The sequence below is a fragment of the Macaca fascicularis genome, chromosome 4, assembly GCF_037993035.2.
Source record: "Macaca fascicularis isolate 582-1 chromosome 4, T2T-MFA8v1.1".
NCBI classification, from domain to species: domain Eukaryota; kingdom Metazoa; phylum Chordata; class Mammalia; order Primates; family Cercopithecidae; genus Macaca; species Macaca fascicularis.
Genome location: NC_088378.1, coordinates 33,566,353 through 33,581,681, shown reverse-complemented (window position 1 = coordinate 33,581,681; position 15,329 = coordinate 33,566,353). Strand labels below are relative to the sequence as shown.

Below are 15,329 nucleotides of genomic sequence, written 5' to 3'. Positions count from 1 at the left end.
ATCTCATTGTTAGATATTAAAGCTCTGTCCTTAATTTGTTTCAAATTTTCAAGGTCTATATAGCAGCTAAACTTGATTCAAGAGCAACCTGTTAGAACTTACAGTAACTTTTTTTTCCTGAAATTCTTTGAAAGATAGACACTTTTTTTCCTTTTTCCATTTTAGTATAGTATATTTGGCTTTTTTAGGGTAGGGATTTTAGGCTAACTATGAAAAAATGATTCTTTTAGTAGTTAAGAATTTAGAAACAAAAGCCAGATAGACATGTAATTAAATTTTCTCAGGATTTGCTAGCTGTATGACCACCGGGAAGTTACTTACATTCTTCAAACATTGTTTTCTCATCTGTAAAATGGAGGTAATTACAGCGTCTGTCTCCAAGTTAGGATTAAGTAATCTCTATAATGTGCTTCATAAACTGCCTCATTCATAAAGAACATTGAATACCTGTGCAGTTATTAGTTACTGTTGTTCTAGAACAAATGAAGAAGGCAAAAGAGAAATCTTAAGCCCTGTTAGAGTAGGGCGACCTCAGCTGCCTTTATCTTTTGGAGAAGGTACTTTCAGAGGACAATGAGTGTCTGCAATAGGGGTGGATGTACGTGGCATCAAGCTGAGCATAACCTAACCTGTTCTGATGAAAAGTTCCTTTTTTTCCATTCATTAAAAAAAAAAAATTATCAGCTGAGTATGGTGGCTTATGCCTGTAATCCTAGCAGTTTGGGAGGATGAGGTGGAAGTATTTCTTGAACTCAAAAGTTCAAGACCAGCCTGGGCAACATAGCAAGACTTTGCCTCTATGAAAAATAAAAAAAATTAGCCAGGCATGGTAGCGTGCACCTGTGGTCCCAGCTACTCTGGAGACTGAGGCAGGAGGATCACTTGAGCCCAGGAGTTTGAGGCTGTAGTGAGCTATGATCTCTCACTGCACACCAGCCTGGGCAACAGAGCAAGACCTGGTCTCAAAAAAAAAAAAAAAAAAAAAAAAAAAAATTTCTCTTTGGTCTTTCTTCGTTTCTCCACTTTTTCTATCACAATATTCCCTCCCCTCTCCTCTTGTCTTCTCTTCTCTTCTCTTCTCTTCTCTTCTCTTCTCTTCTCTGTTTCCGAGATAGGGTTTCTCTCTGTTGCCTAGGCTGGACTTGAACTCCTAAGCTCAGATGATCCTCCCACCGATCTGGGACTACAGGTGTGCACCACCATGCCTAGTGCCTGGGACTACAGATTTGCACCACCATGCCCAGTACTTAGGACTACAGGTGTGCACCATCATGCCCAGGGCCTGGGACTACAGGTGTACACCACCATGCCCAGTGCCTGGTTCATTCTTTATAAGTTCCATATCAGCCAGATATTGATTGCCTTAAAGCAAATGAAACTGGAGTCGAATGACCCTTTTTGAGGTAATTTTTAAAAGTCTCTACATAGGAAAATGCAGCACTTCCTAAAATAGGCAAATGTTTGTATGATGTTTTAAATTACTTTTCAGCTCTCCATGACTCCCATAGGCCAGAGGTCTGACACTTCCCCTCTCCTCTCTCTGCTCCCTAGTTCAGCTATGTGCCATCCCTGCTTCATTCTCCAGCACCAAGGTCCTTAGTAGAAGCAAATTTCCACCTCAGGGAGCATCAACCAAATGGAGAAGTCTTGGTAACAGGGCCTGTTGGATGTGATTAGTCGACTGTGCTTATACACAACTTGTTTTTTTTAATGAAATAAAAATTGCATATGCGACAGTGCTTTAATCTTTTACCTTCATATATGACACCAATCTCAAAAGAGTCATTTCTGTTTCAGGCCCTTCTTGAATTTCTCCAAAGAGTAATAGATAATAAAGAAAAAAATAAAATGACAGTCATGAATGTAGCAATGGTCATGGCCCCAAACCTCTTTATGTGTCATGCGTTGGGATTGAAGTCCAGTGAACAGCGAGAATTTGTAATGGCAGCTGGGACAGCAAATACCATGCACTTATTGATTAAGTATCAAAAACTTCTGTGGACAGTAAGTATATATCATATGCTTTGTTCTTAGTAGTTTAAAAACATACTACATGTTTGTTATTAGCTTTATTAAATTACATTTAAAATTTGTGAGTGCAGAAAATATTAAAGACATTTTATTTGTATAGGTAAGGAGGGCCCTGTGAATTTCTGTTTTAAAATTATGTCAAAACATGCCTTGTAAGAAGTACTTTTTATTTACTTCTGCCTATTTTCCCATTTCTCAGTGTTTAGTCCTGCTCTATTTTTAAAAGCCCATGCTATCTTCGTTTCAGATTATTCAGTTCTTATTCATAGACCCTTTATTGAAAGGGGTGCATGCATTTTGTACCCTTATTGCTGAGAACATCTTTAAAAATGGTTTCCTCTGTTTTACACTTATTTTGAGCTTGTTTTGACAGTTTATCAGTGGATGGTAGTGGATGAGAGCCTTCGTTGATTAGGTGCTCATGTTCCAATGAAATTTATAATTTTTCAGTGAGGCATCTTAGAAGCATTTAGAAAAAAATGACCTAAAGGAATTCCAAGCAAAATTATAATATTGAATATTTCAATCTCTTATTTGAGGAACTTCCAAACATTAATTTGTTAAAAAGAGTGATGATATTTAGATCCTGAAGTCTTTATAATCTATAAAAAGACAACTGATGTAGATGATTTCAAATGTGTTTTTTAATAAAAAATTAATGTCCATTTATTAAATCTCAGTGTTTGTCAACCTTATTTCATGGTTACATTTTGATACCTTAAAATATTTTGTTTTTGCTAATGTGATTTCTTAGGATAAATTTGTCCTGGATTTTTGCTAGCCACCTATCAGCTCTTGTTTCTTGGGGAGTTGTTCCTTCTCTCGTGACAGCAGAGGCTAGCTGGTTATTAGAAGGGGACTTTAGGTTAGCTAGCAGGGCTGTAGATAGGAGGCTGCAAAAGGAAAGACCTATGGAGGTGGTGGCTTCTACTGCTCGTCACCTCAGGGGGTCTCCAGTCTGGAAGAAGGCCACTGTGTCCTTGAACTTCACAAAGCCTCTTTTGGAACCTTCCACAGTGGGTGGTGAATTACACCACGTGGATGCCCTGCACACCTGGTAAGGGAATAATATGAAGCACTTTCTTTTCACAGATTTAATGAATACTGCATGGAAAATGGCAGTCTTATCAAAAAGAGAAACTCTTTACTCCTTTCGAAATTTAAAAAATACAGTTTTTTTCTGTAGTTTAAAATGCTGGCATTTCTTTTTCCTCTCTAAGATTAATTCCTTTTCTCTGTAGATTCCCAAGTTTATTGTAAACCAAGTGAGGAAGCAAAACACGGAAAATCATAAAAAGGATAAAAGAGCCATGAAGAAACTGCTGAAGAAAATGGCTTATGACCGAGAAAAATATGAAAAGCAAGATAAGAGTACAAATGATGTAAGAAAATAGTGGAGACGTGTGTCTATTCTGATTTTAAGTTATTTTTTAATACCAAATATTTTTATTTAATGTCGTCATAGTATGACTTTCTGCCACTTACTAGGCTTTGGTACTACTTGTAAGTGAAAGACATCAGTAACTATCTTCCTACTACTGCTGCTAATGATCAGGATTGATAGTTGGTCAGGTGTTGGTGACTCAGCATGTGAGCTGTTAATGGGGAACAAAGGAAGATATCAAGACAAGACTGAACACACACACACACACACACACACACACACACACACACACACACCCCCACACACACCCCTACCCCTACCCCTACCTCTCCTGCAGAGACTCTAGTGGCCTACTGAATATATAATCTAGAGTGAGTAAGTAACCCCACGTGAACCACTGACATTTTTTTTTCTAAATTTTTCTCATCTGTAGAATGGGGGAAAATAGCTAATCCAGAGAGACAAATAGGTTAATGTTTGTGTTGTGCCGAGGATTATTCCTAGACTTTAATAAGTATTTGAAGGTTCTTAATTTGATCAGAAGAATTTTGAGAGCTAAATTGGAAAGAAAAAAATTAAGGTGTTTCAAAAAAGAAATACCTAAATAGCTGTATTTATAAAGTACTGTAAGGATATATTAAGAACTGGGTTTACAATAATGAAATATACATGGATATGCGTTTATGAAGTGAGTTACCAAAGCTGTAGCGTAAGATCATGAAATGAACGGGTTTCTATTGTTCTATTTAAGTGAATCCACCTCCTCCCTCTACCACCACCATTGAAGTTGTTTAGTTACATGCTGACATCTTGTGGAATAATGTGAAAATGCAGTTATCAGCCTTTGTCTGAATTTTTGGTTATGACCTGCTTATGGATCCAGTAACCATAAAAACAAAGTTTTTCTCTTAGATTTATTTGTATCTCTCACTCTTAAAAAATAATACTTTCTTGGCATTGTAAAACATTTTAAATCAAGTTTTAAATATCTTTAAAAACATAAAGAGAAGTTGTAAATAATGCTTATTTTTTTTAGAAAGGCCTTGATATTATCCTAAAGGCTTTTAGAAAGCATTTTTGTTTGGCTTTTGGTTAAATTTAGAATGTTCTGTTACCTCTAAGACCATTGTAAATATGTGAATAAAATCTGTTTTGCAGCCCTTCTCATTCATATTAAGTGACTTTATAGCCTTGTCTTTTTATAGGGCATTCAGCCGTGATACTCTGAGGCTGAGGATCTACTTAAGGAAATATTTGGGGTGTACCTTTTTAATAATATTTAGAAAAAATGAAATGTTTACTTTTTGGAGATGGAATATTTTAGTGATTTTGTCATTTATGGGAAAAAGCATTTGAGTTTTGTTTTGTTTTTCCCTTATGTGAAATTCAGTTACTCATCTAACAAAATGCTACTGCCACCTTGGTGCTAGGCCCCCACTTTATGTTAGGTGTTCCCAGGGAGTCAGGGAGCTGAGTGCTCACCCTCGAGGAGCCAGGAGAAGGGATGTAGAAGGGATGTAGCTCAGAGGTATGTGATTGAAGCCTGACCACGGTACTGTCATCGACAAAACAGGAAGTACGCATGAGAGAGGCTTCACTGGGGAGTCAAGCTGAGATGTGAAAAATAAATCAGTGTTGTTCAGGTGTCACTAGAGAGGAGCCATCTAACCCGCAGAGGAAGCCTTCTGACATCGCAGCCCATGGTGGAGGTCCATTTGGCCTGTCATTTTGGTAGAAAAATTCTAATCTCCAGCCTGGCCAAAACAGTGGAACCTCGTCTCTGCTAAAAATATAAAAATTAGCTGGACGTGGTGGCACACACCTGTAGTTCATCTACTTGGGATGCAAAGGCAGGAGAATCGCTTGATCCCAGGAGGCAGTGAGCCAAGACTGTGCCACTGCACTCCAGTTTGTGTGACAGAGTGAGACTTCATCTCAAAAAAAAATTCTAATCAATATCCAAAGGTTTTTTAAAAAAATTATGTCATTTTATTAGGGAGAGTAAATAGACACAGAAAGCAATCACAGAACAAGTAGAGGTGCAAGCTAAGTTCAAATACTGTGGATATGTGGTAAGTCACTAAGTAACAAGAGTTTTTTGCATGTTTCTTCCAACTGGCAACTGCCAGAATTCTAAAACTAAAAGATTTAATGTGAAAGTTTGAACCACCATCTGAATAACAAATGGATGTTGGGACATCCCTCATCTTCTGGCGGTAAGGGGCCTGCTTTCGAGCAGGGTAGCAATTGCCTGGAATTGAGTAGAAGCTGTTCCCTTTGGATGGAACATAGACCATCTACTTTGCTGTAAGCCACGCCCCCTCCTTCATTCTGTCTGGTTGCTGTACTTTCTTGACTCTCCTCCAAATCATTCAAATATGCAGTATGAAACTATAGGGCATGAAATTGCCTGGGGGTAGTTTTTTTCATTTGTTAAACAGTTACTTGATATGTGCCTACTGTGTGCCAGGAATTATTGGATACTTGAAATATAAATTATTGGATGAAACATATAAAAATCACTGCTCTTCTACAGCTTAAATTCTAAAAATAAAAGTAAATCTAGGAAGTAATTCATATAATGTGTTAGTATGTGGTTTATCCTCCAAAAGTAATAAAAACAACAGAACAAGGGGAATTGGGAAGGAGAGCCCCTGGCACTATTAAGTTGAGATAGTCTGGATATTATTCATTTAAGCAAAGACAAGAAGAAGGGCAGGGAATTGAGCTGTGTATATATCTCAGGAAACTCAGTCCAGGCAGAAAGAATAGTCTGTGCAAAATCCTTAAGGTAGAAACTTACCTTAAGGAGTGATTGTAACTGGAGTGAAGCCAGCAGAGGGAATGGTAGTGTGAAATGAGGTCAGGGGGCAAGGGGACAAGATTGCATAGGGCCTTGTCGACAGATCATCTTTAGAAATTTGGATTTACTCTGAGTGAAACGGGAGTTTGAAACAAAGGCTTGAAAATCTATACTATGGTTTAAAATGATTCCTTAGGCTGTTGTGTTGAGAATAGACTATAAGGGGGCAAAGAGAAATAGGGAGATCATTTGAGAGGTTCTTGTAATCCAGGTGAGAGATAATGGTGATTCAGACCAGGGTATCAGCATTGGAAAGTGGAGAAATGGTTGGATTCTGGATTTTGTTTTGAAGTTAAAGCTATTGAGATTTCCTGATGGAAATCATGTAGGAGAACAAAATAGGTCAAAAATGACTGATTTTTGGCCTGAGAAATTGGAAGGATGGTATTGCTTTCAATTTCGTGATTTCAATTTAGGACCTGTTGAGTATGATGTCTATTAGACATATAAGTGGGGATATTTGAAATGTTTGGAGAGACAATCAGGTCATACTAACTGGCCACTTAGGTGCGTAGAGAGACAGGGGCAGATGGGGGAAGCAGGAGTGAGCCTCGAGAGAGAGAGAGAGAGCAAAGTTTCTATTCTGTGCATGATAGGGAACTGCAGAAAGGCAAAGGAAAGATTGAGGGAATGTAAGACTGGAGGGTAAGTAGGAGATGGTAGGTAATTTCCTTGTTGATGGGAGTATATAAATTGGTAGAGTCCTTCCAGAGAACAGTGGCATGTGGCAAAGTCTTGAAAACCATGCGCTTCACTGGACTCAGAAATTGAGAGTAATAGCATGAGCAAGCAAATATTTATGTTAAGTTCATTGTCATTTTCTTACACTGACCAAAATTAGAGATAATCCAAAAGAATAGAGGTGGCTAGTTAAATATGTTATGGCATATCTATACAGCGAAATACCATGAAAATGTACAAATGTGTATCTTGACATTGAAGAGATTCGTAATCTGTTACTATGTGAAAAAAGAAGTTAGGAATCAGTGAGTGGTGTAGTGCTGTATTTTTAGGGGGTAGTAACTATGATTTTAATGTTTTCATAGATCAGGCATGATGCTAAACATTGTATAAACATTGTCTCATGTAATATTTATGGTAGTCCAATTGGAGTGTATTATTGTGTAATTTTTTTCAGATGAGGAAAATGAGAATTACTGATCTTAAAGTTACTAAGGTTATCTAGACAGGAATTGGTGGAGCTGGAATTTGAAACCAAATCTGTATGACTTTAAATCCATGGAGTCTTCACCATTATCCTTTGTTTCGCCATAGATCACAGAAGGACTCTAAGAAGGATATATACCAAAACTCTGGGTTTATGGGTGGTAATACAATGAACATGGATCACTGCTGTTATAAAATATGTTTTATATGTAGTTCTTAAAATGGTTCTAGGCTAGAGCCAAGGCCCAGTTGAGAATGGAAAAAACTTTAGAATGTGAGCCAATAGGAACCCTGCAAGATGTGGATACTGATTGGATGTGAAGGGTGTGGAAGAAGAAGGGAATCTACAATGACTTGCCAAATTTTGCCTTGGGTGACATTAGCATCAAGCAAAAGGGAAACAGGCTTAAAAGTAAGTTTTTGACACTTTGGGTTAACGTGCCTGTGTGAGAGTTGGCTACAGGGGCCTGAATTTTAAGGAACATCCAGCATTGGAGACACAGCTTTGGGATGAGCCTAGAAATTGTTGTTGAAGCCATAGAGTGATTCATATTATACAAGGTGGATATAGGAGTAAGAAAATAAAGAGACAAAGAGAGATCTCTAGGGATTACAATATTGAAGTATGGGCCATTCAAGAAGAGCTGGTAAAGGATGCTAGGAAATAATAGGAAATAAGAGAAAGTTGAAGGATGTACAGTTTATCTGAAGCCCAGGCAGAAAGAGTAGACTAAGTAAAAAGAGCTTGGTTAGTAATGCCAAATGCTGCGGAGAGGCTGAGTAAGGTTAACATTGGACAAAGGTTTTTGAATTTGAAGGTTAATTATTAGTTTCCCCAAAACATTGTTCAATGATAATTTTTGGAAGAAGCTAGGTTGCCAGGGATTGGAGAGTGAGAGAGATTATAGATCGTAAACATTCTTCAAGGTAATATTTTTAAGAGGCTTTGGCTCGATGCAGTGGCATGCACCTGTAGTCCCAGCTACTTGGGAGGCTGAACAGGAGGATCACTTGAGCCCAGAGTTAGATGTCAGCCTGGGTAACACAGTGACACCCCTCTTAAAAAATAATAATTTTGTATGCTATTAAAGCTAACTGTTTAAAATCGGGCATTCGTATAATTAAGACATGCTAGATTAGGTAATTAATAATTTGAGCCAGCTTGTAAGATGTACTCAATTTACCTCATAAGGCAAGTGTTTTTAGTGATTACAGCATACTAAGTGTTTGGTTCAAATGTAGATGTTCTTAAATACTAATATGTCTTATGCATTAATTATACTAGGAAGAAACAGTTGGAGGAACAATAAGAAAATTGTAGACCATTAATAACAATCATTTTCTGATAGCCTTTAACTTGTTGGGATTGATAACACACACACCTGCACCCACACATAGACCTCAGAAGTCATGTGGCTTGAGGATGTAGCCCCAGCTCTGCCATGAGTGAGTGTGACAAGTCATTTTACCTCTGTGGGCTTCAGTTTCTTTTATAAAATGATAGCCTAGGATCAGATTAATGGTGTTTAACCAGAAGTTCACAATAGAGGCATCTGTAATATTTAAGTTTTTAAAGGTTTGTTTATTTTTGGAGATAAGAGCTGGCTTTGTCACTCAGGCTGAAGTGTAATGGTGCAATCATGGCTCATTGTAACCTCAAAGTTGCAGGCTCAAGGGATCCTCCCACCTCAGCCTCGTGAGTAAGTGGGACTACAGGCATGCACCACCATGCCTGGTTAATTTTTAAACGTTTTTGTAGAGACAGGGTCTTGCTATGTTGCACAGGCTGATCTCGAACTCCTGGCCTCAAGCAATCCTCCCTCCTCAGCCTCTCACACCTGGAATCTCAGGTGTGAGCCACTGCACCTGGCCTACTAATATTATTTTAGAACAAAACAAAAGGCAAACCATGATTGGGTGACTCACTAGACCCACTGAGTCAGACTCTCCCAGGGCAGGACTTGGGCGTGTGTATTGTCTAAAAACTGGAAGGGTAATTCCCTCTTCCTATTGGTGTGTTTGTATGTGTGTATGCACATGTATATTTAATTTTATCATGAAACTTTTTTTAACACACATATGAGTAGAAAGAATAGTACATGAGCCCCCCAAAACCTTTATCATCAATAATCGAACACATTTTTCTGATCTTGTTGCATCCTATCTCCCACATGTTTCTTCCTTTTAGAATTTTAAAGGAAATGCCAGATATCTTATAATTACCTCAGATTGCATCTCTGCCTACTAAGAATGTGGGGGCAGCTTTGATGAACAATTGATTATGATTTGTTGACTCATCCAGGCCTCAGGGTTATTGTGACTTAGGTTTGTATGATGTTTCTTCTGCCATTCAAGCTCACCTCTCAAAGGGAGGCTGTTCGTTTATGAGAGTGAGGCTACAGAGTGGCTCTGTGAGATTCTGTCAAAGATGCCGTATGCTGCTCACCACATTTGACCTCACAGGTCAAGGAAACAAAAGGCTTTCTCTCCTAGGGTTAATGTTAGTGTTAACTTGGGACATGCTAGTATCACACCCTTAATTTACCAGGGAGGAACTCAAGCTTTAGAGAGCTTACGTGACTTGCTAAAAGTTCCAGAATAATCTTGTCACATTTTAGAGTGTAGGGCTATGGCTGTGAAAAAGAAATCTGTTGCTACCACTGGAAGAATCCTGGCATTGGAAGCAGTGTGGTGTAGATGCTGAGTTGTTTGTGGCCAGAGTTGCGTGCCTTTATGCACAACTCTGTTTAGAATTGCAACTCTGATTTCATTTAATGGTTCTCGCTGCAAAGCGTTGCGGCAGGTATTGTTTCAAGCATCTGCTTTAGGTCTGGAAACAGTGTCTGGATTTACTTGGGGATCCAAGTGGAAAATCAAATTACAATATCAAGCACAAAATCTTATTTCTTTTTATGACATTCCCTGATTTTGTAATAGTGCATAAAAATACCACATTAAAATAAAAAATACTAGAACTTATGTCATTGGAAATTGAATGCTTATTAACTATGGAAGTTATTTTAAGCCTTTCTTTAAAATCCTCTGAATCTGTGAGTTGGATAAAAGTTTAAGGCATTTGGATAACAAAAATCCAATTATAATTAGCACATAGTTCAAGACATTAGAGAATTCCTTTTATATCACCACTTCCCAGTATTGTCAGTTCAGACTAGGGTGATGAATATACCATTTTAGTTTAAGATACCTTGCTAAAATGTCCCTGTTTAATTTTCTAAAATATGTGTTATATCTGGCCTTCTTTTTGAAAAAGCTATATTTCCAATTTGCCCTTTTGAAGATAAAAAGGGTTTTCTGTAGCATAAAAAATGTCAGCTTTACATTTAAATTAGCTTTTAATGGAAAAGAAAAAGACCTCTTCTACAGGTCTGACATTCAATTTCTAATCTCTAGAGTGCAAAAATATGAGCAATGCAGTGTTTTTATATATCTTATGAAAAAATGCTAGAATTGTTATTTAACCAGATAATAATAAAATCAGGTTTAGAAATATAAACTTTATTTCAATATGTAAAACATGTGAAGACAATATGAGGTCATTTTCTCTATTATTATAATCTTTGCATGCATAAGAAATTAACACTCTTGAAGTTGTAAAATCCTTTGTGACTTTTCTTTGATGGTGTGTTAGTCAAATACTGCCCTTCTCCAGTCCTGCTGTACCTCACATAACTGCAGTTCGCAAGCACACTCCTCCCCTCTCTCAATGGGGAAAAAAATGCAGGGGACAGAGTCACAACTTTAGATTAAAACATGTGAAATAGAAAGGTTATAAAGATCATACTGTGTACAGATTCAGTTATTATTATGGCTCAAGTTAAGAACAGACTGTTTGGCTTAACTATCAGGCATGTTGTGTCTTTTCAAAGCTTGGCATCTCAATGTAATTAGTATACTAATAGCTTCAGTATTCGATAGAGCATGATTCTAGTACTTAATAGTGGTTGTCATACACCATTTAAATGATGGCTTTGGCATAATTTATTGTTTGTCATCTTCATAAATATCATTTGGCCTTCCTTGTCAAGATATCCAGCAAAAAACTTCCCAGAAACAAGTTTAACTCTTTAGTTTTACCATTATATATATTGGTTAAACTCATTTCTTCTTCGGAGATAAAGAACATTGTAGATCCATATTGAGTCAAACTCTCAATCTCTGTATCGTTGTAAGAATTTGGATAGAATGAATCACTGCAGAAATAAACAAGCTGAGAAATGTTCATATCCCATAGACACACAAACCACACACACACGCTTTCCTTGCTATAGAATACAGGTTCTCTAGTGGTCAGGGAATGTCAGCCTAGGAAGGTTTAATGAAAACCATGTACTATTGTTAGTTTAATGAAATGCTTTCCAAGGATGTTGATATTCAAGCTGTTTGAAATAAGTCAAAATGATTACAGTTTGTAGCTTGGGACGGTTTCTTGCTGAGCTCAAAGGTGGCTTAACCTCATTCCCTGCTCATTGAGGGAAAGGGATGTGGGAAATGTTTTATTTCATAGCCAGAAGGAATCTGTAGGAGGGTACTCATGCTGCTTCCCATCTTGGCAAAAACCAGCCTGTGGTTTTTATGTCAATTATATGTCAATTACCTAACATTACACATATACGTGAAAACTCTCAATTGCCCCCAGAAGCTAGTACCTTGGGACTCTATTAAAACTCTTAACTATCAGAAAGATCCTAGATTCCTGGGTCAGATGTGGTGCTTTCTGTGCAAGTCCTTATACCACCCTGAACTCAACACCTCATTTCATAAGGAAGCATGGTCGTACTCCCCAAAGCTATGATACCTGAGCTTATTTAGAAATCATGGGCGTATGGTCATACTATTAGAGGCCTTCTTCGTGTGATGGTCAATATTGAGTGTCAACTTGATTGGACTGACAGATGCAAAGTATTGTTCCTGGGTGTGTCTGTGAGGGTGTTGCCAAAGGAGATTAACATTTAGGTTGGTGGACTGGAGAGGCAGACCCACCCTCAATGTGAGTGGGCACCATCTAATCAGCTGCCACCATGGCTAGAATAAAAATAGGCAGAAGAAAGTGGAAAGAACAGACTTGCTGAGTCCTCTGGCCTTCATCTTTCTCCTGGCTGGATGCTTCCTGCTCTCGAACACTGGACTCCAAGTTCTTCAAGGTTTGGACTGTTGGACTTACACCAGTGGTTTGCCAGGGGCTGTCTGGCCTTCAGCCACAGACTGAAGGCTGCACTGTCCGCTTCCCCGCTTTTGAGGTTTTGGGACTCGGACTGGCTTCCTTGCTCCTCAGCTTGCAGATGAGCTATTGTGGGACTTCACCATGTCATCATGTGAGTCAATACTCCTTAATAAACTCCCCTTTATGTATACATCTATGCTATGAATTCTGTCCCTTTAGAGAACCATGACTAATACAGATATTGGTACCGATAGAGTGGGGTGCTGCTGTAAAGATACCTGAAAATGTGGAAGTGACTTTGAAACTGGGTAACAGGCAAAGGTTGGAACCGTTTGGAGGGCTCAGAAGAAGATAAGAAAATATGAAAGAATTTGGAACTTCCCAAAGACTTGGAGGGCTCAGAAGACAGGAAGATGTGGGAAAGTTTGGAACTTCTAGAGATGCGTTGAATGGCTTTGACCAAAATGCTGGTAGTGTTATGGACAAAGAAGTCCATGCTGAGGGGTCACAGATGGAGATGAGGAACTTGTTGGCAACTGGAATAAGGGTGATTCTTGCTCTGCTGTAGCAAAGAAACTGGTGGCAATTTGACTCTGCCCTAGAGGTCTGTGAAACTTTGAACTTGAGAGAGATGATTTAGGGTATCTAGTGGAGGAAATGTCTAAGCGGCAAAGCATTCAAGGGGAAGCAGAACATAAAAGTCTGGAAAATTTGCAGCCTGACAATGTGATAGAAAAGAAAAACCCATTTTCCGGGGAGAAGTTCAATCCCACTGCAGACATTTGCATAAGTAACAAGAAGCTAAATGTTAATCACCAAGACAATGGGAAAAATGTCTCTAAGGCATGTCAGAGACCTTCAAGGCAGCCCTTCCCATCACAGAGAGGCCTAGGAGGGAGAACTGGTTTCCTGGGCCAGGCCCAGGGCCCCCCTGCTCTACGCAGCCTCAGGACGTGGTGCCCTGAATCCCAACTGCTTCAGCTCCAGCCGTGGCTAAAAGGGGCCAAGGTACAGCTCGGGCCATTACTTCAGAGGGTGCAAACCCTAAGCCTGGCAAGTTTACATATGGTGTTTAGTCTGTAGGTACACCAAAGTCAAGAAATGAGGTTTGGGAGTCTCCGCCTATATTTTAGAGGATGTATGGAAATGCCTGGATAGACAGAAATGCCTAGATGTCCAGGCAAAATTTGCTGCAGGGGCAGAACCCTCATGGAGAACCGCTACTAAGGCAGTGCAGAAGGGAGATGTGGGTTTGGAGTCCCCACACAGAGTCCCCACTGGGACACTGCCTAGTGGAGCTATAAGAGGAGGGCCATTGTCCTTCAGACCCCAGAATGGTAGATCCACTGACAGCTGTTGCTATGTGCCTAGAAAGGCTGCAGACACTCAACAGCAGCCTGTGAAAGCAGCCGGGAGGGGGACTGTACCCTGCAAAGCCACAGGGACAGTGCTGCCCAAGGCTGTTGGAGCCTACCTCTTGTATCAGCATGACCTGAATGTGAGAATGTGAGACATGGAGTCAAAGAAGATCATTTTAGAACTTTAAGATTTGGTTAGACTGGGCATGATGGCTCATGCCTGTTACCCCAGCACTCTGGGAGGCCAAGGCGGGTGGATCACTTGAGGTCAGGGGTTCAAGACCAGCAGCCAACATGGTGAAACCTGTCTCTACTAAAAATACAAAATTTAGCTGGGCATGGTGGCAAGCACCTATAATCTCAGCTACTCGGGAGGATGAGGCAGGAGAATCACTTGAACCCGGGAGGCAGAGGTTGCAGTGAGCTGAGATCACGCCACTACACTCCAGCCTGGGTGACAAAGCAAGACTCCATTGGAAAAAAAAAAAAAAAAAAAAAGATTTGGCAACTTCCCTGTTGGATTTCAGACTTTCATGGGGCCTGTAGCCCCCTGTTTTGGCCAATTTCTCCCATTTGGAATGGGTGCATTTGCTCATTGCTTGTATCCCCATTGTATCCGGGAAGTAACTAACTTGCTTTTGATTTTGCAGGCTCATAGGCAGAAGAGACTTGCCTTGTCTCAGATGAGGCCTTGGACTTGGACTTTTGGGTTAATGCTGGAATGAGTTAAGACTTCGGGGGACTGTTGGAAAGGCATGATTATGTTTTGAAATGTGAGGACATGAGATTTTGGGAGGCTGGGGATGGAATGATACCCCACCCAAATCTCATCTTGAATTGTAGTTTCCATAATCCCCATGTGTTGTGGGAGGCACCTGGTAGGAGGTAATTGAATCATGGCAGTAGTAACCCTTATGCTGCTGTCCTTGTGATAGCGAGTAAGTTCTCATGACATCTGATGGTTTTATAAGGGATTTTTCCCTTTGTTTGACATTTCTCTCTCCTGCTGCCCTGTGAAGAGGTGCCTTCTGCCATGATTGTAAGTTTCCTGAGGCCTCCCTAGCCATGAGGAACTGTGAATCAATTAAACCTTTTTTCTTTGTAAATTACCCAGTCTTGGGTATTTCTTCATAGCAGCACGAGAAGAGACTAATACATTCAGCTCTTCATGAGAGGTGTTGGAGGGGAAAAGAGACTACATCCCCAAGCAGGTACATGCTAATGTTAGTAACTCTGGCTTTTCTCTTTGACTCTCTACAGAAGTAAGTGACTGAATCGTCTCTTGTAGCATACTTAATTCCTTTTCTCTGCTTTCTTTCCCTTCTTGTCTTTTCTTGGTAGTGG

General features: G+C 39.5%; 1 protein-coding gene across 8 annotated transcripts in view; it reads left to right on the top strand.

Annotated features, from left to right (window-relative positions):
* Positions 1–15,329, top strand: part of ARHGAP18 (Rho GTPase activating protein 18) — a 194,480-nt gene that overhangs the window by 168,517 nt on the left and 10,634 nt on the right. For 4 of the 8 annotated variants that reach the window (XM_045391553.2, XM_065543385.1, XM_045391552.2 and 1 more), the window contains 3 exons: positions 1,552–1,650; positions 1,798–2,004; positions 3,273–3,413. In XM_045391553.2, the coding sequence (XP_045247488.2) occupies positions 1,552–1,650; positions 1,798–2,004; positions 3,273–3,413 (447 nt within the window). The remainder of the gene's footprint in view (positions 1–1,551; positions 1,651–1,797; positions 2,005–3,272; positions 3,414–15,329) is intronic. The other 4 variants (XM_074037031.1, XM_074037033.1, XM_005551797.4 and 1 more) reach the window with 1 other exon arrangement.